Consider the following 24,084-nt stretch of genomic DNA (forward strand, 5'->3'; position numbering starts at 1 on the left):
AACCTATTGACCCATAACTCATTTAACCAATTTGGGCTATCGTGTCGACCCATGAGATTTAACTCATTAAGATCCAAATAATAAAACAATTTGGCTATCGTGTCGACCCATGAGATTTAACCCATTTTGACACCGCTAATGCTATTGTAGTTTTTATCTTTAGTACAGACTTCTCGAAGTTTCCGATAGCTTTATGTGTTTTTAAAGTTGATTTATGACTTTTAAGATTGTAAAATTAATACTTAAATATCTTATTTTAAAAGGCAAAACTTCTAAATACATGTCTTTTTGGCCAATTGCCTCAAATCCACCATCATTATATATGTTCTAGATTTTTCATAAAGGTCTAGTACTATAGAATATATGTACCATCATAAAAACGATATCTAATGTTTAAATGCAAATGATCATATGGCTTAAGGAAATCTTAGTTACCAAAGAAAGTATTCATATTCTTAGATAATTTCAAATAAAGATATCATTATAATCTAATAAGATTTAGCTTTAGAGTCTCATAATATTAAAAACTCATGAAATGCATATATTTAAAATATTGAATTTAAACTAAATAAAGTGGAGGATTGTTATCTTCTATGGGTTTTAAAAGATGGAAGGGAATATGCCCACTGCTTCTCTTCTCTTATAAATTGCTACCTCTCCTTCTCTCAAAGCCCACAAAATCCTAACGTTTGTTTTTTCCCGCTAATATCAAAACCTTAAAACAGAGATCCTCTGTTTCAAAGCTTCTCAGTTTTTCATATCTGGTTTTGCTTCTGCTGTCTCTATAAAATTGTTCATCTGAATGAAATTTTGCAACTCATTGATTGTTTTTTTCTTCTTAATATATGGTTTGGTGACGTTTGTTCCAGGATATACAAGTTAAAGATGAAGTACGTGCTTGTAACAGGAGGTGTTGTGAGTGGATTAGGAAAAGGAATCACTGCAAGCAGTGTTGGTGTTCTTCTTCAGTCTTGTGGTCTTCGCGTTACTTGTATCAAAATTGGTATCTTTCTTTTCATTGAGTTCAAAATGTATATGTAATGTTTGCTTACGGAACACTCAATCTAAAGCCAGTTTTTATTATCTCTAGATCCTTATTTGAACTATGATGCTGGAACCATATCTCCTTACGAACATGGAGAAGTGTTTGTCTTGGACGACGGTAGTGAGGTAAAAAACCATAAAAACAACAAAAAAAAAAACTCACCTATGTTACTCTACCTTTTGGATCTAAAAGACCTAAAACATTTTTTTTTGATGGTTTTGTAAAAAAAGGTGGATCTTGATCTTGGAAACTATGAGAGGTTTCTAGATATCACATTAACTCGAGATAACAACATCACCTACGGGAAGATTCAGCAGGTAACTACATAATGTTTATCCTTGGATTTATTTGCCACAAGTCGATAACTAAAATACTTTTGTTGTTGTTGTTGTTACTGTCACAGTATGTGATGGAGAAAGAGAGGAAAGGAGATTACTTAGGAGAGACTGTTCAGGTAAATGAAAGATAGTTTCAACATTTCTACTTTGTCATCATAATAAGCTGTGAAATCTAAGTTTTGGTTGGTAATGGATTTTTTAGATTGTTCCTCACATCACTGATACAATTCGAGAATGGATAGAGAGAGTTGCAATGATTCCTGTAGATGGAAAAGAAGGTCCTCCTGATGTTTGCGTCATTGAATTAGGTGGAACTATAGGTAACATTTTAACACCGAGAATTTCATTTTTCTTTTTGTTTGCTTCTTGCCTTCTTCTGTGTATAAATACAGAGAAATCTTTGTGTGTTTGCAGGAGATAATGAGTCCAGGCCTTTCACTGAAGCACTTAGCCAATTATCATACAAAGTAGGGCCTGATAACTTTTGCCTGATCCATGTTACTCTCGTGCCTGTGCTCAGTGTTGTTGGTGAACAGGTATGTATATACATTTTCTAGAAGTAATATGTCTTTGAGAAACTTCATTTGTTTTGAATCTCTTATTTCAGAAAACAAAACCAACACAGCACAGCATAAGAGATCTACGAAGCTTGAGATTGACACCTAATATCATAGCTTGTCGGAGCACAAAGGTTTTAACCTGTTCATCTTGGTGTCTGTATATATATCTTCTTGTTCTGTTATATAAACTCGAACTTTCTCTTACTGTTAGGTACTTGAGGAGAATGTAAAAGCAAAGCTATCTCGACTTTGCTATCTTCCGGTATGATGCATCTTGTTTTTGATTTCCTTGTTGTCTTGTAATCTTGTTCACTCGAAATTCTCGGTTAAATAATCAGCTTCCACACTTGTTTTCAGATTCAGAATATCTTCTCACTCTATGATGTTCACAACATCTGGCACATTCCTTTGATGCTGAAGGTACGAGTTTTCAACTACTGTGATGCATGATATTCGAAAGTTATCATTAGATGCAACACTTCTCGTTGTCCCCTTGAAACAGGATCAGAAGGCTCATGAAGCAATCTCAAAAGTCCTGAACCTTTCTGGTATTGCTAAAGAACCTTCTTTAGGCAGATGGGCTTCAATGGCAGAAATTAGTGACAATTTAAATGTACCGGTGGGTCTCAACTGCCAAAGAATTGAATAGTTTTGTAGTCTCCAAACTCGATGTCTCTTTCTTGAAACCCAAGTAAATGTTTTACAGGTGAGAATAGCTATCGTGGGGAAATATACAGATCTCTCAGATTCCTATCTCTCTGTCTTGAAGGTAAAATTAATACATCACTTTCTCTCATGGCACATTACTCTTCAGGTTTGGTTTAATAACCCTGCTCATTGGTTAATTAGGCCCTCTTCCATGCTTCTGTGGCTATCCGGAAAAAGCTTGTAGTTGATATGGTTCCATCTTGTGATCTCGAAAATAACACCAAGAAAGAGGTAAATAAGTATGCTTCATCACGTTCATGCTAATTAGCCTCTTAATGAATACTCTGAAACATAATTTGTATCTCTTTTGGGCAGGATTCACGCGCATATGAGGCTGCTTGGAAGTTACTAAAGGTTTGTTTATTTATTTTTTGGCAATCTTTGAGAAGCCTGATGGTTCAAAACATAGCTTCTTTCAGGACGCAGATGGAGTTCTTTTACCTGGAGGGTTTGGTGATAGGGGAATGGAGGGGATGATTCTTGCAGCAAAATACTCCCGAGAAAACAATATCCCTTTCCTCGGTATTTGTCTTGGGATGCAGATCGCTGTCATCGAGTTTGCACGCTCACTTCTCTGCTTGCCTGATGCAAATAGCACAGAGTTTAAACCTGAAACCAAACATCCATGTATCATATTCATGCCTGAGGGCTCCACGACTCATATGGGAGGCACAATGCGATTAGGCTCGAGGAGAGCCTATTTTCATGTCAAGGACAGCAAATCTGCAAGATTGTAAGAAACCATTTATTGATCCAAATCAATTCTCCCAATGCTAGATTTACTACTTATGTAAACTGCTTTTTACAGATATGGGAACAAAGAGTTTGTCGATGAGAGGCATCGCCATAGATACGAGGTAAGGTTTCTTGCAAGCCTGAATACACATTTTATTTTCTTAAAGCTTAGCCATTTCTTGATACAAGTTACTGGTTTCTTGCAGGTGAATCCTGATATTGTTGCAAGCCTCGAGAAGGCGGGTCTCTCTTTCGCTGCAAAAGATGAAACTGGGGAGCGCATGGAGATAGTAGAAGTTCCAGGCCATCCTTTTTTCATAGGAGCTCAATTCCATCCTGAGTACAAATCGAGACCCGGGAAAGTATCTCCTCTGTTCTTAGGTCAGAGTTCTAGTCATTGATTCATATAAAACCTCCAAAACTTTTTTTTTATATGATCAATATGCTCAGAAAATTTGAATCAAATTCCATTTATTTGTATCCAGGACTAATAGCAGCATCCTGTGGTGAGCTAGAAGCAGTCCTGAATCCTGTTTCTATTCACCAAGACAACCAAACTATGGTACTTGGAAAAAAAGCAAGGCTTGGTCCAAAAAACTGGTTTTAGTAATGAAACCAACAATAGAGCTCAGAAACATTTTATCCAATGTAAGACATAAATTAATAATAGACGTCAGTGACTGATTTGTTCCATCTTTATGGGTTTGTTATTTACTTATTTTTCTCTTTTTCTTGGATTTTATCTGTCCAGCTGCAACAAAGCTCAATTGTCGGAGACCTATATATATGTTTTTTTTTTCGTGGAAGAATAAAGAAACATCTTTAAATGAAGCCATTGGCTCTTGATGTCAAATAAGTTATTGAAAAAATTATTCTATTGTTAGAGAAAAGTAAAAATATTGCTAATATCTTATATATATTTTTTAAAAAATTATTCATATATTATTATCTTGCGTGTAAATACAATTAACATTTTAAATTATTTTTTTTCTTTTTAATTTCGAAAATATTAAAAAATTCTATGTCATCGTCTTTCTCTCTCTCTCTCTCCATCGACGTCATTGCTGTTGCATTACGTCTACACTCATGTTCTAGTATGTGTCGAATCTTTATTTTTGAGTGTTCCGAAAATAATCCGTGATTTAAAATGTTTTTTGGCTGATAGATGGTTTTTATCGATGCTTAGCGACTGATTGTCGCTGTCGTTGATTTACATATGACGATTGATTTGTTTGATATACTCGATTTGATAGCTGAGTTATAATATTTCACGGAAGATAAAATGTTGCATAGATTTATATGACGGCTGATTTATATTGTTTCGCGGCTGAGCTATAATACTTCACGGAAGACGAAAGGTTGCGTAGATTCATATGACGGCTGATTTATATTGTTTTGCGGCCGAGTTATAATATTTCATGGAAGATGAAACGTTGGGTAGATTTATATGACGACTGATTTATATTGCTTCGCTGTCAAGTTATAATACTTCACAGAAGACAAAAGCTTGCGTAGATTCATGACGGCTGATTTATATTGCTTCACGGCTGAGTTATAATACTTCACGGAAGACAAAATATTGCGTAGATTCATATGGCAGCTGATTTATATTGTTTAGCGGGCTGAGTTATAATACTTCACGAAAGACGAAATTTAGATTCATATGACGACTGATTATATTACTTCGCCGCTGGGTTATAATACTTCACAGAAGTCGAAAGGTTGCATAGATTCATATGACGGCTGACTTATATTGCTTTGCGGCTGAGTTATAATTCTTCACGAAAGATGAAATGTTGCGTAAATTCATATGACGGCTGATTTATATTGCTTGCGGCTGACTTTTACAAAAAAAAAACTGAACGTAAACAAATAATTTATATTGTTTCTCGGCTGAGTTATTAGAAGAAATAAACGAAAGTAAACAAATGTATTACTACAATACTACATCAAACAAGTTTTTCGCATCTATCTGCACAACTCTACAGCCTCTATCATCGGTATTAAATACATATTTGTGTTTTACCCAATTATCGGAAACAATAATTGCCGGAACCGGATCCATCACATATCAGAGCATGATGAACAAAAATGAAGAATAATGAGGAAGACGATAACGAATTGGATGTTCAAAATTTAAGTTCTGGATATCTCTGTTGATGTGAAGACAAGGTGAAGAACATGAAGATGATAACGAATTGGATGTTCAAAATTTAAGTTCTGGATATCTCTGTTGATGTGAAGAACAAGGTGAAGAACATGTAAATCTTTTTTGAACAAGGTAAAGAACAAGACAAGTAGAAAAAGACGTTTCATATTTCTTTTGATGATGATGACATGAAATGATTCATTCAACGTTATTTTTTAATTGATGAAGTGGCAAGAAATCCACCAAACGAACATGTAAATCAACCTAATTAAACAAGCCAACAAACAAAACTATAAATCAGTCGCAACATAAATACTATTACAGTAATTAAAAATGAAACATGGCTGCCAAATTCAGCCGTTTAATGTCGTAGATCAACTGAAAAACTGTAACTCAGCCGTATCGTTTCATAAGTCGGCTGTAATTGCATGTTATTCTGGTAATTGATCTTTTGCTGATTTGTTAATCCAGCTCATTACGGCAGATTTATGATACTTAAACCTAAATCAGCCGTAACGACATAAAAAAGTAAGTCGTCGTTAATAACTCAGCTATCCGGAAAAAAGTTAATTAAGCCGTGTCAAAGTATTAACTCAGCCAATTTTTTGACAAATCAACTATCAGGTAGAAACTCAGCCAAAATTACAGTTGGGTTACACTCGTAACTCAACCATTTTCTCATAACTCATACATGTTTCATTAAGTCAGCCGTAACGTCAGACTGGATTATACCCGTAAGTTAGCCGTTTGCTCATAACTCAGCCATTTTCTTTAAATCAGTGGCAACATAATGTAAATTAATCGACATTGCCGCTTAGCGTTTTACGGCAGACTTATTTAATATACAACCGCCGTAAAGAAGATTTGTATGGTTCTGATAACGTGCAACAAGAGCACGCTGAGTATATAAAATATACCCAAAATATGATTATAATATTTGTATAGTTCTAGTAATATCACTTAATTTGTATGATGTCTGAATAAATCTCCATAAGTTATATGTACAAGTTGTATATGTGTAGAAGCATCATTTAATACTTCAAGAGACTAATATGTTTCTTTGATCAGAAGAAATGCAAAATGATTTGTCTCTAATCATATCGACCGTTTGCTTTTTGATTGATATTTAGACTCTAGTACAATGGTACTAGTTGGATTTTATACCGTGTGAAAAAACCGAACATAATCTAACCCAAATTCGGAATTCGAGAAATCGAAGCGGCTAGAGCGAAATTTACCAAGTATTATGATTTTAATCAAATGCAAATAATATATATACAAAAGTTGATTTATTTCAGAATAATTTTCCAAAATCTAAAAAGCTTGAACCCGAATCAAAGTACCGCAACTGAACCAAAGAATCAAATTAACTCAATCGAACCGAACCGAACCGAAAAATCAAACGTCATATAAAATCTACGGAAGAGGGACAAAAGAGGAGAAAGAAGAGAATAATGTCACAAAAATGTAAAATAACATAGAAGTGGAGGGTTTATGTCGTATCTTTGACTTAAAAATTAAATGGAATCGTACGTACGAGTTTTTTAGTTTTGGCGGTTATTTGTTCTCCAACTTCCTCGTCCTCTTCCCACAGTCTCGCTTCTATCTTCCTCTTTTGTCTGTCTCTGTCTGAATACTCTCAAAAAAAAAAAAATCCAATTTTTATAGTACGTTAATAATAATATTGAGCTCATTATATTTGAATATGTTGTGCGATAAATCAGGGAGATTTAATTTTAAAGACACTTTCCGCACATGTTTCTTAGGTGAACTCATATAGTGTTAGTACCTACCTTATATTAACAACTCATTTTCGATAATTTAACTCATCTATGTTTTTTTTTAAATTGTAAATTTTTGTCTTTATTTTTATCTGGTAATTATTCGGTTAGCTTTTGTTCTGGATTGAGTCTCCTTTACTCATTACTACTTTACTACAATACTAGTTTACTACATAAATAGGTCAATCAATTTTCCAAATTCAGGGTATTTTATTTTTCTTTTACTTGCCTAAGCTATTTTATGGTCACAGACTCACAGTTTGGGATAAGAGATTTTGACCTGTCCTTTTGATTGGTATGATATCTTAAGATTTTTTTTTTATAATTTTATTATTATTATAAATATGTTTTTAACCATTTGCTGACCACTTTAATTGGATATAGGGTTAGGGTTGTCTGATCCTCTGGGTACCTCATATTTTGTCTTCTCGGTTCTTATTAGGGTCCCCTTGGTTTTGTGGAATGAAGTGATGGGTTTCAATTCAATGGAACCTTTCAGTGTTGCTCAGATCCAAGAGGTAAGCTTTTGATGTTCTTTATATGCTTTCGATGATGATTCATCGAAAAAATCGCATAGTTCTAAGAATGATTCTTCGACTCATCGTGTAGTTCGAAGGACGATTTATCAATCAATCGTGTAGTTCTAAGGACGATTCTTCGAATAATCCCATAGTTCTAAAGATCTCATCGGTTAATTGCGTAGTTATGAAGATGATTTATTGATGAATCATGTATATAGTATTATCATCTAGTTATTGCTACAGATCTTACTCTATATTTACATACTTGATTTGACAATATTGAGACTGTAAAATAGGTTTTGCATTATGACTTTTGCCTTAAATGTTGTACTCTGTTACTTATTTGATTTACTAATGTTGATTCATGAGTCATGATTTCCCCTACACCATTTTGCTTTCATTTGCTTTTGCTATTTTTGATATCAGAGTGTAGCCTCGTCCTAGCATCTTAATTTTCTCTTGATATTTTTCTCAAGCATACTAATTTCACCATCACCATTTTGCTTTCATTTACTTTTGCTATTTGGATTTACTAGAAATTTGGCTCCGAGGTTTTTCGATATCAGAGTGTAGCCTCGTCCTAGCAATTTAATTTTCTCTTGATGTTTTTATCAAGCATACTAATTTCACCATCACCATTTTGCTTTCATTTACTTTTGCTATTTGGATTTGCTAGAAATCTGACTCTGAGATTTTTCAATATCAGAGTATAGCCTCGTCCTAGCATCTTAATTTTCTCTTGATGTTTTTCTCAAGCATACTAATTTCACCATCACCATTTTGCTTTCATTTACTTTTGCTATTTGCATTTATTGGAAATCTGACTCTGAGGTTTTTCGATATCAGAGTGTAGCCTCCTCCTATCATCTTAATTTTCTCTTCATGTTTTTCTCAAGCATACTAATTTCATCATCACCATTTTGCTTTCATTTACTTTTGCTATTTGGATTTATTGGAAATCCGACTATGAGGTTTTTTGATATCAGAGTGTAGCGTCTTCCTAGCATCTTAATTTTCTTTTGATGTTTTTCTCAAGCATACTAATGTCACCATCACCATATTTGGATTTATTGGAAATCCGACTCTGAAGTTTTTCGATATCAAAGTGTAGCCTTCCCCTAGCATCTTAATTTTCTCTTGATTTTTTTTGCATACTAATGTCCTTCTTTTTTTTTTTTTTTTCAGGACAAGGACACTAATGTAGACCCTCCTAGTAGTCCCCGTCATCGGAAGGTAAGGCCAAAGTGATTCTCGGAGCTGAGCGTAAACTTTACTTTGTACCAATCCAATGTAGTCCATAAAGGCTTACAAATACCTATTTTTGACATAATGTAGGTTCTTGGAAGATGGGATCCATCTAAAGCTCGGAGGCCAGACATTCGTGTAGCTCCTACTTTCCGCCCTTCATCAGTGGTACTACTAACTGTTCTCCATCTTGTTTTCAGAGGTTATGTTGATGTTTTGTTCTTTCCTTATTTTTTATTCTGAATTTTGGTTATTAGGACTTTGAAGATCCAATTGCTTACATTGAAAAGATACGTTCCTACGCCGAACCGTATGGTATTTGTCGAATCATACCACCTCTGAAATGGTCTCCTCCTTGTCGGCTTAAGGAGAGAGCTTTATGGGAGGATACAAAGTTCCCAACCCGTATTCAGATTGTGGATCTGCTTCAGAACAGAGAGGCCATGAAGAAGAAGGAGAAACCTAAGGGAAGAAAACGTAAACGAGGAAGAAAGCCGAGTGTGGCTTTACCCAAGAAAATACATGGCTCCGTTTCCTCTCCCGAGAAGACCGAAGAAGAGAAATTTGGTTTCAGCTCTGGTTCAGATTTCACTCTTAAGGAGTTTGAGAAATATGATCGATCTTTCAAGAAATCATACTTCGAAAGAAAAGACAATGCTGCAGATACCGAATGGGCCCCATCTGTTGAGGAAATCGAAGGTGAGTACTGGAGGATCATTGAGAAACCAACAGATGAAGTCGAGGTACATTGCATTCCCCCTTGAATGGTTTGGTTTTTGATTCATGATTCTAAAAATAAGTAGACCATATAATAAAAAACAGGAAAAATAAGATTTTAATAGATTTTGCCATACTTAAGAGATTTTGCCGGTTTCTTAAAAGATTTCTGCGACTTAGAAAAAAAAAGCCCAAAACAATAACTAAAAATTAAAATATAATAACTTAAAAGCGTTTCTTAAATATAACTAAAAAAACCACATAGTTATTTTTGTCAACAGTTTTGTCATTAGATGTCCTGTGGTTGGCAGGTCTATTATGGAGCAGACCTGGAGAGACGGGTGCTTGGAAGTGGATTTTACAAAGGAGTCGACATGTTGACTGGAGATACTGAAGTGGATCAATACATACATTCTGGTTGGAACTTGAATAACTTACCTCGTCTTCCTGGCTCTTTATTGTCGTATGAGCCTTGTGATATCTCAGGTGTTGTCGTGCCATGGCTCTATGTTGGCATGTGTTTCTCGACGTTTTGTTGGGTAAGATCACACTCTCACAGATCTCTATGATTATTATTTTTTTTGGTTTTCTCAATTTCACCAAAAATGTTTGTTATTATTGATTCGTAAACAGCATGTCGAGGACCATCACCTATATTCAGTGAACTATAATCACTTTGGCTCCCCAAAAGTATGGTATGGAGTTCCAGGAAACCATGCAACTGCGCTGGAGGAGACGATGAGAAAACATCTACCGGATCTGTTTGCTGAGCAACCTGATCTACTTCATGGACTTGTTACTCAGTTCTCTCCTTCCACCTTGGATGCTGAGGGAGTTCCGGTTTACCGAGCGGTTCAGCAAGAAGGGGAGTTTATTGTAACATTCCCTAGGGCATATCACTCCGGATTCAACAGCGGGTTCAACTGTGCTGAAGCGGTAAATTTGGCTACGCTTGACTGGTTGCCTTACGGACAGAATGCTATCGAACTTTATAGCCAAGAGACCAGGAAAACTTCTCTATCCCATGACAAGCTTCTCCTCGGAGCAGGTTATGAAGCTTTTAATTTCCTTTGTGAAATCACACCTCTTATGAAAGAAAGCACAATGTATTTAAGATGGAAGAGGTTCTGTGAGAAGAATGGTGAACTTACTAAGGCAATTGATGAGGCTCGGTTGCGTCTAGAAGAAGGAAGAATTGAGGCTCTTGGAAATGGTTTCAGCTTGCTAGAAATGGACAAGGAGTTTGATTTGGACTGTGAAAAGGAATGCGTCTTTTGCTTAAGTGACTTGCATCTCACGGCTTCCGGCTGCACCAACTGCTCTATAGGAGAATACACTTGCACGAAACACGCGAACGATCTTTGTTCATGTGAAAAAAGTGATCGTTTCATCCTTTATCGTTACACCGAAGATAAGTTAAGCTCATTGGCCAGAGCATTGGAAGAAGGTTATGAATCAGATGATGATATAACATGGACTTCTAAATCCATCGAAGAATCTGGTCCGGTTATCGTTGAGGAAGAACCAGGGATCAGACGTGATTTTGATCTCAATCTTGAGTTTCAGTTCGATGCTTCTTCTTCAGAGCGCTCTCAGAAGAAAGAATCTAGTCCGGTTACCGTTGAGGAAGAACCACATAGAATTCGTGATTTTGATCTGAATCTTGACTTGCAATTGGATGATGAGGAGTTGAATGCTCCGTCAGAGACCAGTGATGATGCATCCATGATGAACCTTGCTCCCTCTGTCAAGCCTATAAATCTCGGTTCCTTGGTTATCGGAGATCTTTGGTGTAACAAGCATGCTATATTCCCAAAAGGTGCATGCACATCTCCCTAAACCATTTATAAATAACCTAAGATAATAATTTCATTAATGCACATGCATGAGTCGAATGAGCTTAAGTTTGTGGTGCTTTATTTTGTACAGGGTTTAAGAGTCGGGTTAAGTTCTATAACGTGCAAGATCCAATGAGAACAAGCTATTACATGTCTGAGATTGAAGATGCAGGATCTCATGGTCCACTATTCAGGGTAAAAGCCCTTCAATTCTTATTGGTTTGTGTTAGGATTGGAATTTGCTTTACATTACGTTATATTGTTGTTGGTTAATAACGTTTCAGGTTACTTTGGAAGGATCTCAAGAAGATACCTTCTGTAATCTCTCAGCTCAGAAATGCTGGGAAATGGTGTTGAGGAGGGTTAACAAAGAGAGAACTGAACGCAGCAGCCAAGGACAAAATGTTCAAACATTGGAAAACATCGACGGGCTACTAATGTTCGGTTTCCGCTCTAAGTTTGTAATTCAGGTAAATTTTTAACTAATCGAATCGACTTAGGGTCTTTTGTTTGGTACCTGGTCTCTCTCTAACACAAGTTTATCATCTTCATCTCTCCAGGCCACTGAGGCTCTTGACCCGAACCATCGCCTAGAAGAGTATTGGAACCATAAGAATGAGAAGGATTCGTTGGAAACGAATGAAGGTGCGATGGCAGATGCCATGGCATCCATCGAAGGAAGACCTTTTGAGTTCGATTTGAACCGAACTTGAAGAATATTCGTCAGGAAGAAGAGAGAGTGTTTATGAACTTATTATGATTAAGATATTGAATAATGGGCTCAAGTGGGCCTTTACCTTTTATGGACCTAATTTATTGTTTTAAGATACAGCCTTGTTACCTAATGATACAGCCTTTTATGGACCTAATTTCTTGTTTTAGGATTGAGTTGTATTTTAACTATCGTTTCTTCCACCTGGGAAGGTTATCGATTATGATCACAACAACATTGAAATGTTTCTTTCTCTCAAATTTTTCCTTGCCTTAGACTTTTCTTCATCGAATCCTTGCATTATATTCTCTCTCTCATCTAAGGCTCTGACTGCAATATTGTAACTTTTGTTGTTCAACGTAACAACGTCTAAGTAGCGACCGGCCGTACCAATTCGTTTTTTTCTGGTTCAATTGTAAAAGATAACCGGACAAACCAAATCTCCGATTTAAACCAAGATCTTAATTCAGGGCTAAAACTGATCAAACCGAAGTCTTTATTCATTAATTAGATCAACATTGGGATACAGACACGACACATACTCTATATCTTAACTAATTTTTTCATAAAAATACTCATATTTTATACTACTATCATCGAGTACACATGATCCTTTTCGATATTACCATGAGTTTATTCCAAACGAGATTGTTATTTATTATAACAACGGCGTTAATTAACCTATACGTTCACGAAGGTGGAGGCGTGAGGAACGGCAGGGGAGGGAAACTAAAGCCAGGGAAGCCAGGTATAGATGGCGCCGGAGGTGATGACGGCATCGGAAACGGAAACGGTAAACGTGGGATGTTTCCAGGGAACGGAGAAGGAACAAACGGCGGAAAAAGTGACGGTAACGGAGGAACGCCGCTGAATGGCAACCCGGGTGGAAACGGCAGGTTGTTCGCTTCGTCGGTGGTGGTGGCTACCATTTCATCACTCGGCTTCTGATCGCTGAGACGACGAGCAACGGTTGCTTTTGGCGTGAGGTTGAAGATCATGATTAGGGTTAGGGCTATAGCGGTGACTGAAGAAGCCATTTGTGACTTTGTGTGTTGTAATAGCAGATGTTTAGTGTGAGTATATATATAGGCCTATTTTTCCATTAATTGTTTTTTTTTTTTCAAACAAGTTTACGATTTTTTTTTTTTTTTTCAAAATGTAAATATATTTTACCTACAAATGCTATTAGTTGGTGCCAATATTTGTAAAACATCGAATGTACCGAATTCGAAAATATGTGGACTGATTTAACAATTACAAATGCATGTGTATCGCATGTTGGCTGTTGCATGCATACTTTCCCAATAAAAATAAAAATACGCTTGACATGAAAATTGGTTGAAAACAGAAGGAGAAACATGAAAAATTGACTAATAATAAATATAGAGGCATGCACATGAACATGTGTCTCTCATGCAGCTTGGTTAGAGCTCATTGAATTAGTCTAATTATATCGAAACCAGTTGTATTTTTACATGTATTTACATATTCTTCTTAACATTCACATTTCACTATCATATTTATTGTTTTGTACGTTTGTATGCTTAATTGCTTACCAAACCCTAGCGAAATTGGTTTGTGTTCTTTTTTTTTTTAAAAAAACATTGGTTTGTTTCCTGTTAAGTCCAACTTGACTTTGGATATGGAATGATGTGTATGTGTAAGAAATAGATATGGTTCTACAAATTTTGAAGTGTGTCAAAGGCATTGTTTTGTGATTGAGATGTGTGTAGATTTAGAGGTCCATAGACAAATGCCTAAATCCATTATTAAGTGTGCGTGATATATTGGTGAGGGCCATGAGGCTAAAAAAGGACGGAAGAAGTAGTAAGGCCATGAGACCTTATCATGCTCATACACTTAATTACACTCACAGTTTTCTTCGGCTCACACCTAAGGATTCAGCTCAGGGACTCGTTTATGGTTCATGTTGGTGACTAGGTCTGCGGAAGAAGGAAATATTAAGGTTTATCGCATTTACAACATAAACCTAGCAACATTATGATAAGAGAGCACATGTGAGAGGCACATGTTAAGAGTAAAGAGAGGATAGAGTATAAATAGAGCTAGAGAGGAAAAATATAGATCATCCTGCGTGATCATTGAAGTTGAGAGTTTGTTAGAGAGCTTGCGTGCTCTGTTCAAGGTGATAAGAGAGGAGAACTGTAACTCCAATCTTATCAGTTAGGGTTCATAGTTTGTATTGGGGAATTGAGAAGAGATAAGAGAGAAGAGATCATCACCTTCAAACTTATCACATTACAAAAACATGTTGAATTGTTCAAATTCTTCTATACTTTCCATGCTTCCTCAATGTGTAAGTTTTTTTCCGCTGCTGTAATCATGTCTATTGACTCTGTGCTTAAAAGCAAGATTTGCAGTAACACAATCTGTGAGAAGTCCAAGAGATGGAAGGATCAGAAACAGGAAAAACTATAGTGGTTTATGCTAGTATGTCCTGACCAATCTTTTCATTCGTAGCCAAAACAATAATCTCCATGTGAAAGTAATAATTAAATGGACCTATACCTACCTGCTCATGAATCAGGAAGGAGCCGACCGTTGTACATCTTTTGGAGTAGCTCGCGAGCACCAGGCCTTCTAAGAAGACCTTTGTTGTTTGGTAAACCTGTACCTAAACAGACCGGGCAAACAAGCTTTCCTCGACCTGTTTTGCAATAGGAGCCACCAAATTAATCAGGGAAATCCATTATCCCAAGCATCACCAAACTAAAGAAATAGTAGGAAAGAGACACAAACCGTAACAATTTGGACATTCCGTAAACTCATATACATCTTTGGCACGTTTTCGGTTGAGAGCTTTCCATTTTCCTGTACCACCACACATATCACCTATATCATAAGAAAATACAATTATAACCATATGAGCATGGCATCAGTACTAAAGCTCAAATACAGAATCATTGTGACCTTTAACATAGCAAGGTGCTCAATATGTTTAGTTTCACTTTGATATTGTGGTCTTATATCAATACAACACGAAAACAAAAGAAAGAAGAGTGAGACTCACAAAGAACAGCACCACTGCCCTGACAGTTACGGCATGAACCTCCTGGTTTCTTGTCTAAAGCAGCTGCACTTTCCACAGAGACAAAGGTATAAGCATTGCTAATTAAAGCTGCGGATCCGCACACACATGCCGTCATCCACTGTCTCCGTGACACCGATTTCTGATCCCCCTGCTGCAGCCAGGATCACAAGCCAAGTCAAGCTTCCATACACAACTAAAACTACCTCAGCTCCAAATTTACAGTAAACAGTAACAAAGACACACTAGTATTGATGTATCAATTTGTAGGCTTGTAGCAGAACAAAAGACTAAGACTTTAATTTTTTTTACTTTCTTAACACAATAGCAACTAGAGAACGTGAGCAAATCAAAACAATAGCAGAGTCGAAACAATCAATTGAAACATTTATGCAGCTGATACAAATTAGTATTGCACGAAGAAAGGCCAAGTTAAGTTATTAACCTGCGTTTTGTCGGAAGTCTCCGAGGAAGAATCTGAATCGTTTGAATCGAAGCTTTGATTCTCCGGGCATGATTTTGCAAGGACACGGACTCGGTTCCGGTTTGGTGCAGCTGGAGAAGGTGTATGGAGACGCGACGAAGGGAGTGCGAAGAAGAGATGAGATGATGATGCCGCCATTTTTTTATTTTATTTTTCAGTCTGCGGTCATAATTTTTCTGGCGAACCAGAGAGACACCCAAAACCATCTATAGGATGTTTTAGATTTTTTCGTTTTGTTGCAATACTTTTATTGTTTTTACAGATTGGTACGTGAATTTTTCAATTTCAAATTTCCATCCATTTTTAGTTTCGAACAAAAAAAAGTCATAGATGTTTTAAAAGGCCCCACAGGCCCGTTAGGCCTGCTCCATAACAGACTTGATAGTTTTTATTTTTAAGTTTAAATTTGCAGTTTCATAAAGAATTTATTGTTATCACATTTTATTTTTATTTTACGTTTTATATCACATTTTGAATAGAACACAAATATGGTTGTTCACTTTTCTTTCGACTTATGTGGTTTTTTTTTTCAACTTGCTAGTACAATTCAATTTTTAAATATGAAATGTAGTTTAATCAATGAATTGAATGTAGTCATGTAGATGTATATGATAAAGAAATTAGAAATATATAGAGGGAGGAATATATGGTCTCGAGATCTAATGAAGTCAATGTGCATGGGTACTGTCGGTTGCTTTGCTTTGCTTGTTCAAGATGTGCTCTACCTGCAAACTTGTCTAAATGCAATGAAGTCAACGTGGTTTACTCTAGTCAATTTATTTTCCACATTAAAAGGTCAATCAAAGTAAAATTTCAATTTATACGACAAATCATTTAATTGAATAAAAGTACTTCACATGCAAAGATACACTCTATCAAGTATCAACTACCAATATGTTTTTTTCATATCATTATAGTAACAATTTCGATAAATATGTGGTACACAATAATGGTTTTTCTTTGTGGTCAAGAGGTCGTAAAGTTTTGGCCATGAAGTGAAAGACACGTAGAGACTTTTTTACCGACATGTCAGCGGAGAGTTCGTCAGCTGCTGGGGCTTCCTCGTTCCAAATCACCGCGTCCCTTATAACGTCTGTTGCAATCTCATTCGCTGCTTCTTTTTATATAAACAAAACAACACCTCATTAATAAATTTATCATTTACTTACAAACTTTATAGCTCTTCTCTCTCTCTCAGTCTTTCACCGTCAAGACCGCTCTATTTGCTTTCCTTATTTATACGTTTTTCCTCTCCGTCTCTGCTTAGAATTTGAGATCGAATCTTTCTTAGTTCTTACTATTGAAGATCAACCCACGAGTAAATTTTGAGTCTTTATCATTCCTCTGTCAGGTTCGTCTCTCTCTCGCTCTGATTTTGATATTAATGTCGTTTTCGTTGTAATTAACCATTTAAGCTTTCTTGTTCTTCCGTTTCTGCTTCTTGGTCAAGTCCAGTCTCTACAACTTTTTTTTGCTTTCTAGAGCTTTTTTCTGTGTTTACTGATCTTCAGGCTACAATGTTGGCCTTTTTTTGTGAAATTCTGTGTCGGTGTGATTATATGCATATGTAACGTAGTAGTAGTTTTTTATATACATCTAATTATTCTGCATTTTCATTTTTCTGAAAGGCCTACCAACACATTTTGGAGTTACTTTGTATTCCCAAAGTTTTTAAAAGACAAATAATTTAGCAGAGTACTGAGGTTTTTGTAGATGTGAGTTTTTAAGCATTGGAGTTGTTTAATCTCTTGCAGCTGAAACTGAACTAGGCTGAAAACTTTAAGAATCAAAATGCTGAATCTTGGCAGAGCAAGAATCGGGAGGCAAAACAGATCTATGTCTTTTGAAGGTACACATCTACAATAGAACTCTGATTTTTCACATCTTTTTTGGCCTTCTTGTCTATGGTCCTGTTTGTTTCACCATTTGTGTGATTCATTCAAATGATCCATTCAAAAGCTTCATCCAAATGAGTCATTTGAATGTCAAATGACTCAACAAACAAAAATAAAAAAAGTTCATTTGAATGATTCATCTTAATGGAGATGTGTTTGTTTGCTTTATTTACATTCTTATCTAAATGGATTTGATTAGAATAATGACTAAAATACCCATGTTTTGATCTAACAATTTTTTAATCTTAATTTTAACCATATTAATTTTAAATATTGATCTAAAATATATATTCATGTATTTTCATTCAAAACCAAACAAAAACTCAAAAATTCTCAATATAAATAATATAATTTTCATTTTCATGAAATACAATTTTTTTAATGAAATTTAAAACATGTTATGTCAAATAAGAAAAAATCTGAGAAAGAAATCAGCTTAACCAGTGAAGCTGTAGAGAGAAATCAAACCAAGCCATCACACACATCTCCATTGATACACATAAAAATCATGAATCAGAGATATATCTTACCTCTCATACGGTAGCTGCAGCTATTTCAATCCGTAACACCTGAAACCCACTTCGAGATTTCAATGATTAAAGTAAAAATCGAATCACAAGTAACGAGAGATAAGTAGAGATCACGAGAGAGGAGCTAAACCTGAACTCCGGCGAGAGATCCGTGAAGAAGAAGATTAAAGAGGAGCGGCTAGACTGGAGTGAGAAAAACCCATGAGACAAGGACACAAATAGATACACAGAGAGAGAGAGAGCGCGCATGAGAGACAAATAGATAAGGAGAGATCGCGAGAGAGAGGAGCTAAACCTGAACTCCGGCGAGAGATCTCCGATGAAGAAGATCAAAGAGGAGCGGCTAGACTGGAGTGAAAAAAACCCATGAGACAAAACACAAATAGATACGGAGAGAGAGAGAGAGAGAGAGAGAGAGCGCAAGAGAGAGAGAACGAACCTGAACTCCGGCGATTCACCGGCGGCGATTCACCGGCGGCGATTCACCGGCTATGAGAGAGGAGTGAACCAGTGTCGAGGAATGAGAGAGAGGTGATTATCTAAAGTAGAAGGGTATGTAATTATCTAAAGTAAGCAAGGGTATATTAGACAATTTGTTTTTTTAGCTGAATCATGTGCAGTCGAATGATCCGATTAGACCCAGCCAAAATTTTTAAATTTTTTGGATGAGTTTAATGAAAACCATCTAACTAATTCATTCAAATGCTCTGTTAATTTGGTATAAACAAACATCATTTTTCATCTTCACTTAGATGATTCATCTGAGTGAAGAAACGAACATGACCTATAAGTAGTTGACATCAGTGGTTGGTAAGTTGGTACAGAGGTTCCAGATTCTTTGGAGTTTGCTAGCTCCAGTTCAATGTCAAAAGCTTTTTTTTTTTTTTTGTGCTTCTAATTTGGATTCAAAGTTCACACGTGTTGGTGATGTTTGGAGTGTAGGATTGGATTTTGCAGACCCAAAAAAGAACAACAATTACATGGGGAAGATTCTGATGGCCATGACACTTACAGCAATGTGCATTCTCTTGCTCAAGCAATCCCCAACCTTCAACACCCCAAGCGTGGTATTACTTCCTACAATGTTATTGATACACCTTCTCAATTTTGAAGTAATAATGTTTTGAGTGGTTGTTATGATGTTTTCTTTATCTTTCAGTTCTCTCAACATGAACCAGGAGTTACCCATGTTCTAGTCACTGGTGGTGCAGGATATATCGGGTCACATGCAGCTTTACGCCTTTTAAAGGATTCTTACCGAGTCACCATTGTGGTATACATCTTCATTGCCTAACATTACATAACTTCATGCATGCTTCTCGTTGTTGTATCCAAGTAAAAGAGTAAATTTTTTTATGTTTTTGGCAGGACAATCTCTCTCGAGGAAACCTCGCTGCTGTCAAGATTTTGCAACAACTGTTTCCAGAACCTGGAAGGCTTCAATTCATTTATGCTGATCTTGGAGATGCAAATGCGGTATGATCCTTCATTATACAATAGTTCTACTTATAAGACCAATAAAACAACTGGCAAACTTTTTTTTGTGTGTTGTCTAAATAAGAAATGTTTTCAGGTTAACAAAATATTTTCTGAAAATGCATTTGACGCTGTGATGCATTTCGCCGCTGTTGCTTATGTTGGAGAAAGCACAGAGTTTCCTCTCAAGTGAGCTTGATCCTTCTCAAGAAAGATTTGACCTTCACTGTCAAATTTGTTGTGAATCATATATGTATATAGTAGCTTGATGTTAATGTCATTTGCAGGTATTATCACAATATCACATCGAACACGTTGGTAGTTTTAGAGACGATGGCTGCTCACGGTGTGAAGACTTTGATATATTCAAGCACATGTGCTACGTATGGAGAGCCTGAGAAGATGCCAATAACAGAGGAAACTCCTCAGGTCCCAATCAATCCTTACGGAAAGGCTAAGAAGATGGCAGAAGATATCATCTTGGATTTTTCCAAAAATTCCAATATGGCCGTTATGATCCTGAGGTTTGTTAGTTGATTCTTTTTGTTATGTGTGTGTGTTAGGGCTCTGTGTGTTGTTTTCTCTTCCCCTGAAGTTTGAGTTGTTTTTCAGATATTTCAATGTGATTGGGTCTGATCCTGAAGGAAGACTGGGTGAAGCTCCAAGACCTGAACTCAGAGAGCATGGACGTATCTCTGGTGCTTGCTTTGATGCTGCACGAGGCATCATTCCCGGGCTGCAGGTGATTATCTCACTCTTGGTTATGTTTCATCATTACAAAAGATCTGTGTTGATGTTTATTTGGTTTTTATCTGCAGATTAAAGGAACAGACTACAAGACTGTGGATGGGACTTGCGTACGTGATTACATCGATGTCACGGACTTGGTTGATGCCCATGTAAAAGCTCTTGAAAAGGCCAAACCCCGCAAAGTTGGGATCTTTAATGTTGGTACTGGGAAAGGTATAAAAAAGTCAGATTGTAGGCAAAAAAGTTTGGGAAGTGAAGTGAATAAATTTGTAGACAATGTGATATTATTGTTGTGCAAGCAGGTAGCTCAGTGAAGGAGTTTGTGGAAGCGTGTAAAAAGGCGACAGGGGTTGATATAAAAGTCGATTACTTAGAAAGACGGGCAGGAGATTACGCAGAGGTTTACAGTGATCCAAGCAAGATCAGAGAAGAGCTGAATTGGACAGCCAAGCATACAAATCTTCATGAGAGTTTGGAGACGGCATGGAGATGGCAGAAGCTTCATCGCAATGGCTATGCATCGTCCCCCTTGGTTTCTGCATACTGACCTTTCTGCATTTTCTTGTGATAATTTACTCTTCAAGGACTCCTTCACCTAGTAGATGATAGCTTTAGAGATTATTAGAGTCTTGATTCTAAATGGTAGTAAAAGTAGTAGAAGATTGTGAGTTCTAGTTTATTATTAGTAAATATAGTATTCATAACCATATATAGAGATTATATATGAGATTATTGATTAATAATATAAAATCTATATCAATCACATATTTTATTGTGATTGAGGTTTTTCAAAATCCTGAAAGGGAAGACAGACATATCTTGGTTCTTAGTGGAGTTTTCTTGCCAAGTGATAAGCCTTTGTGTTGTTTTGGTATTTCTAGTTTGGATTCAAACCATCGATTCCTCAAATGGTGAGATTGGCCGTGGACGTGGTTCCCCTCAAGGCTTTGGTTTGGTTACACATCTGGATCAGTTAAGTTCGAAAGTAAATGATAAAACAAAATTGACAGTGCGAGAAGTGGAATTTTTATATTTAGTAATGAGATGGTAACTGTAACATATCTACTGGCAAAATCTGGTTAATCTACTAATCACGAAACGAATAGACAGTATGGTTGTTTGGTTACACTAATAGAGAATGCGGTACAGCAGACCGATCCTACACAATTCTTTTAGCTTCAACCATGGAAGAGTCTTTCAGGCAACTGATTGAACAGCTCTCTCGAAGTTGTCTTCGGCTGATGACACACGCTTCACAAGTACGTGTTCCGGGTGTGAAAGTTTCAGCTGGCTGCAAAAAGGATAGGGAATACAAATGGACTCAACCAATACGACTAATCAATCTTTATATAAGAACCAAGGATACCATTACTCTCAACTAACTTTTAGTGAGTTCTAAAAGACGCCTTGTACTCGAGTTGATGATGAAAAAATTACCTTAGATAGCGTGAAGATGATTTCCCGACATGAAGACTGCAGACAACAAGGTTTGCAAGAGTTTCTGGGTCTTTAGCATCCTGCAATCACCACAACTCGTATAAACACTTGCCAACATACAGAAAAACCAAGATATAAGTTCAGTGCAGAAGGTATGCAAGTCTGATTATAGTTTACCTTGTTTAGTGCTTCAAGCAGTAACGATTCAGCTTCATCAAAGTTACCCATTTGCATACAGCAAACCGCTTTGCCATTCAAGATCAAGCATGTCATCGGGTACTTCTCTGAGAAATCCTCGAAAATGAGATAAGCTTCCTGTATCTTTGAACCCCCCTGAAATCATAAATAGTCTTCAGTATAAGAAGGAAAAAGCCAGACTCTTTATGAAATAAGCCCAACAAAAATAATCAAAATCTCGCATTATACCACTGCCAAGTTCAACCACGCACTAGCAAGTTGAGTGAGACAGTGGTCTTCATCAATCTGTTGCATCACTCTAAGCTGCTTCTCAGCATACTCTGATCTATGCATCTTAATGAATATCTGAACATTCAAGGCATACCTAGAAACAAAGCAGCAACAAACAAACAAACAATCAAAGAGCATGTAAACATAACAACCACTCTCACCAACAGAATCACAATCCACCAAAGAATTTCGAAAAAAAAAGTCTTACAAATCCATAGTTCCTCCAGCATGAGTATGCATCAAAGCTTCATTATAATCTTCCTCATGCATGAATATAACACCAGCAATCAATCTCAATGTATCATTGTTTCCTATTGTTGAATCTGCTAACCATTCTCTCAAACTCGAAATTGTTGATTCCTGAACCAACCAAGAACAACCGTTCCATATCAGGATTCGAATCTCTTTGACATGTACTATATAACATGTACAAATCAAAGCTTGAGTTACTTTATTTTGAGGACTTGATAGATACATAGCGAGGAGTTTGACTGCTTGTAGTGGAGTAGCGGCTGATTCATCGATCTCATTGATGACAAGCTTTTTTACAACACCAAAAATTTCAAAGAACAGATTCAAAAACCGAAACGAAATCGAAATTGAAGAAGAAGAACATTGTTATCGAGGAGGTGAATCAATGGAGAAACCTGATAGCTACCGAGAGCGATGTATGAGCGGAAGACGAAGCAATCGCGTTCCACGGCATCTTCCGGAGAGAGGTTAGGGATCTCGCTGTTGTTGATCGCTGTTTGATAAGCTCCTAAATAGAAATTGTTTCTTAGGTTGAAGAGGTGGTCTGGTCCTGCTCCCATGGCTGCCATTGCTTCTTCTTCTTCTTCTTCTTCTTCCTGAAGAAGATCTCTACCAAACGTACAAAAAAACAAACCGAAGTAAACGGGTTAATAACATTTAACCCCTTCAATTACAAGTCTTATGCATAAGAGCCCTTGTTCTTGTAAATTGTACAGTTAACACCCTGGATCTGATTTGGGCCTCATGGGCTTATAATTAGTGTTACGAGCTTCGGATGCTTATGCATCATTGATCCGAAAATTAATAAAATTATAGCAAATATACATCTAAGTATACATCAAATTAAAATAATCATGTTTATGATACATAATAAGAGGATGACTATTGTTTTTTGGGCTATGAACTTGGGGAGCACTTAAAGGGAATGGTACGAGTTTACGTAAAGTCAATATCCATTTTACATGTGCAAAGTAGTACGTACACGTGCTACACAACCCAATAACATTAGTCAATTACTCTAATGTTGAATCAATTTGTACTGGTAACGATCTTGCAATTCTCAATGTAAATGGTTTTTAGCTGTATTAATTAGAATAGTCATAGAAAACGTGTTACGGTCGTCATAGACATTACTTACTTACTTACATGCACCTTTTAAATGTAAAATCTATCTACTTGGTGGAATAAGCACCTTCAGTTTGGTTCTTACTATCATGCAAAAATTTCGTGATTAATTATTAGTCATGCAAAAGTGTCTAATACACTAATGGACTCATTATTGTTTTATGTTTTTGTCAACTTTTATAATACAACTAGCAATTGACCGCGCTACGCGCGAGAATTAGATTAAGGTGAATTCCGGATTTTTTGTGTATATTATTTTTTTGGTTACA

The 24,084-nt window shown here is 36.4% G+C and overlaps 6 protein-coding genes and 1 long non-coding RNA gene across 17 annotated transcripts; 3 read left to right on the forward strand and 4 right to left on the reverse strand.

The window, feature by feature from the left end:
• Positions 1–290: 290 nt before the first annotated feature.
• Positions 291–4,334, forward strand: LOC104786065 (uncharacterized). Its single transcript, XM_010511389.3, has 19 exons — positions 291–764; positions 870–1,003; positions 1,091–1,170; positions 1,276–1,362; positions 1,449–1,499; positions 1,586–1,703; positions 1,798–1,919; positions 1,991–2,074; positions 2,155–2,205; positions 2,301–2,363; positions 2,446–2,562; positions 2,650–2,712; positions 2,793–2,882; positions 2,967–3,005; positions 3,071–3,384; positions 3,460–3,508; positions 3,593–3,767; positions 3,872–4,034; positions 4,138–4,334. The coding sequence occupies exons 2-18, from the start codon at positions 886–888 to the stop codon at positions 3,991–3,993; spliced, it is 1,743 nt and encodes a 580-aa protein (XP_010509691.1). The 5' UTR covers positions 291–764; positions 870–885; the 3' UTR covers positions 3,994–4,034; positions 4,138–4,334.
• A 3,024-nt stretch (positions 4,335–7,358) lies between these two features.
• On the forward strand, positions 7,359–12,594 carry LOC104786066 (lysine-specific demethylase JMJ15-like). Of its 2 annotated transcripts, XM_087513296.1 has the most exons (10): positions 7,359–7,611; positions 7,701–7,834; positions 9,023–9,070; positions 9,173–9,250; positions 9,340–9,825; positions 10,111–10,338; positions 10,433–11,618; positions 11,729–11,832; positions 11,922–12,107; positions 12,198–12,594. In XM_087513296.1, exons 2-10 carry the CDS (start codon positions 7,787–7,789, stop codon positions 12,348–12,350), a joined length of 2,517 nt encoding a protein of 838 aa, XP_087369422.1. In that variant the 5' UTR covers positions 7,359–7,611; positions 7,701–7,786; the 3' UTR covers positions 12,351–12,594. The 2 variants fall into 2 exon arrangements, with proteins under 2 accessions (XP_087369422.1, XP_010509692.1); XM_010511390.3 differs by lacking the exon at positions 7,359–7,611 and having other exon boundaries at positions 7,669–7,834.
• Positions 12,595–12,828: 234 nt separating this feature from the next.
• LOC104786067 (uncharacterized) lies at positions 12,829–13,413 on the reverse strand. The gene has a single exon (XM_010511391.3). It carries the CDS (start codon positions 13,384–13,386, stop codon positions 13,039–13,041), a length of 348 nt encoding a protein of 115 aa, XP_010509693.1. The 5' UTR covers positions 13,387–13,413; the 3' UTR covers positions 12,829–13,038.
• Positions 13,414–14,416: 1,003 nt separating this feature from the next.
• LOC104786068 (protein PHOTOSYSTEM I ASSEMBLY 2, chloroplastic) lies at positions 14,417–16,102 on the reverse strand. Of its 2 annotated transcripts, none has more exons than XM_010511392.2 (5): positions 15,844–16,102; positions 15,381–15,552; positions 15,110–15,202; positions 14,883–15,017; positions 14,417–14,739 (listed from the first exon to the last, which is right to left on the reverse strand). In XM_010511392.2, exons 1-4 carry the CDS (start codon positions 16,018–16,020, stop codon positions 14,887–14,889), a joined length of 573 nt encoding a protein of 190 aa, XP_010509694.1. In that variant the 5' UTR covers positions 16,021–16,102; the 3' UTR covers positions 14,417–14,739; positions 14,883–14,886. The 2 variants fall into 2 exon arrangements, with proteins under 2 accessions (XP_010509694.1, XP_010509695.1); XM_010511393.2 differs by having other exon boundaries at positions 15,381–15,549; positions 15,844–16,092.
• Positions 16,103–16,676: 574 nt separating this feature from the next.
• LOC104786071 (uncharacterized) lies at positions 16,677–18,865 on the reverse strand. 6 transcript variants are annotated; one of them, XR_015598486.1, is made up of 5 exons: positions 18,747–18,865; positions 18,603–18,655; positions 18,438–18,490; positions 18,308–18,346; positions 16,677–16,993 (listed from the first exon to the last, which is right to left on the reverse strand). It is a non-coding gene; the product is annotated as an uncharacterized LOC104786071 (long non-coding RNA). The 6 variants fall into 6 exon arrangements; XR_015598484.1 differs by having other exon boundaries at positions 16,677–16,999; XR_015598487.1 differs by having other exon boundaries at positions 16,677–16,999; positions 18,308–18,356.
• On the forward strand, positions 16,986–21,327 carry LOC104786070 (putative UDP-arabinose 4-epimerase 2). 4 transcript variants are annotated; one of them, XM_010511395.2, is made up of 10 exons: positions 16,986–17,233; positions 17,637–17,731; positions 19,245–19,374; positions 19,467–19,580; positions 19,676–19,783; positions 19,881–19,972; positions 20,071–20,307; positions 20,396–20,525; positions 20,602–20,746; positions 20,836–21,327. In XM_010511395.2, the coding sequence occupies exons 3-10, from the start codon at positions 19,288–19,290 to the stop codon at positions 21,078–21,080; spliced, it is 1,158 nt and encodes a 385-aa protein (XP_010509697.1). In that variant the 5' UTR covers positions 16,986–17,233; positions 17,637–17,731; positions 19,245–19,287; the 3' UTR covers positions 21,081–21,327. The 4 variants fall into 4 exon arrangements, with proteins under 4 accessions (XP_010509697.1, XP_010509696.1, XP_010509698.1 ...); XM_010511394.3 differs by having other exon boundaries at positions 19,250–19,374; XM_010511396.3 differs by lacking the exons at positions 16,986–17,233; positions 17,637–17,731 and adding an exon at positions 18,648–18,859 and having other exon boundaries at positions 19,250–19,374.
• Positions 21,328–21,543: 216 nt separating this feature from the next.
• On the reverse strand, positions 21,544–23,577 carry LOC104792242 (coatomer subunit epsilon-2). The gene is made up of 7 exons (XM_010518343.2): positions 23,086–23,577; positions 22,889–22,978; positions 22,647–22,798; positions 22,397–22,532; positions 22,148–22,303; positions 21,971–22,050; positions 21,544–21,824 (listed from the first exon to the last, which is right to left on the reverse strand). The coding sequence occupies exons 1-7, from the start codon at positions 23,257–23,259 to the stop codon at positions 21,731–21,733; spliced, it is 882 nt and encodes a 293-aa protein (XP_010516645.2). The 5' UTR covers positions 23,260–23,577; the 3' UTR covers positions 21,544–21,730.
• Positions 23,578–24,084: the final 507 nt, after the last annotated feature.

Source organism: Camelina sativa, chromosome 5 (genome assembly GCF_030686135.1).
Source record: "Camelina sativa cultivar CO46 ecotype springtype chromosome 5, ASM3068613v1".
Lineage (NCBI taxonomy): Eukaryota > Viridiplantae > Streptophyta > Magnoliopsida > Brassicales > Brassicaceae > Camelina > Camelina sativa.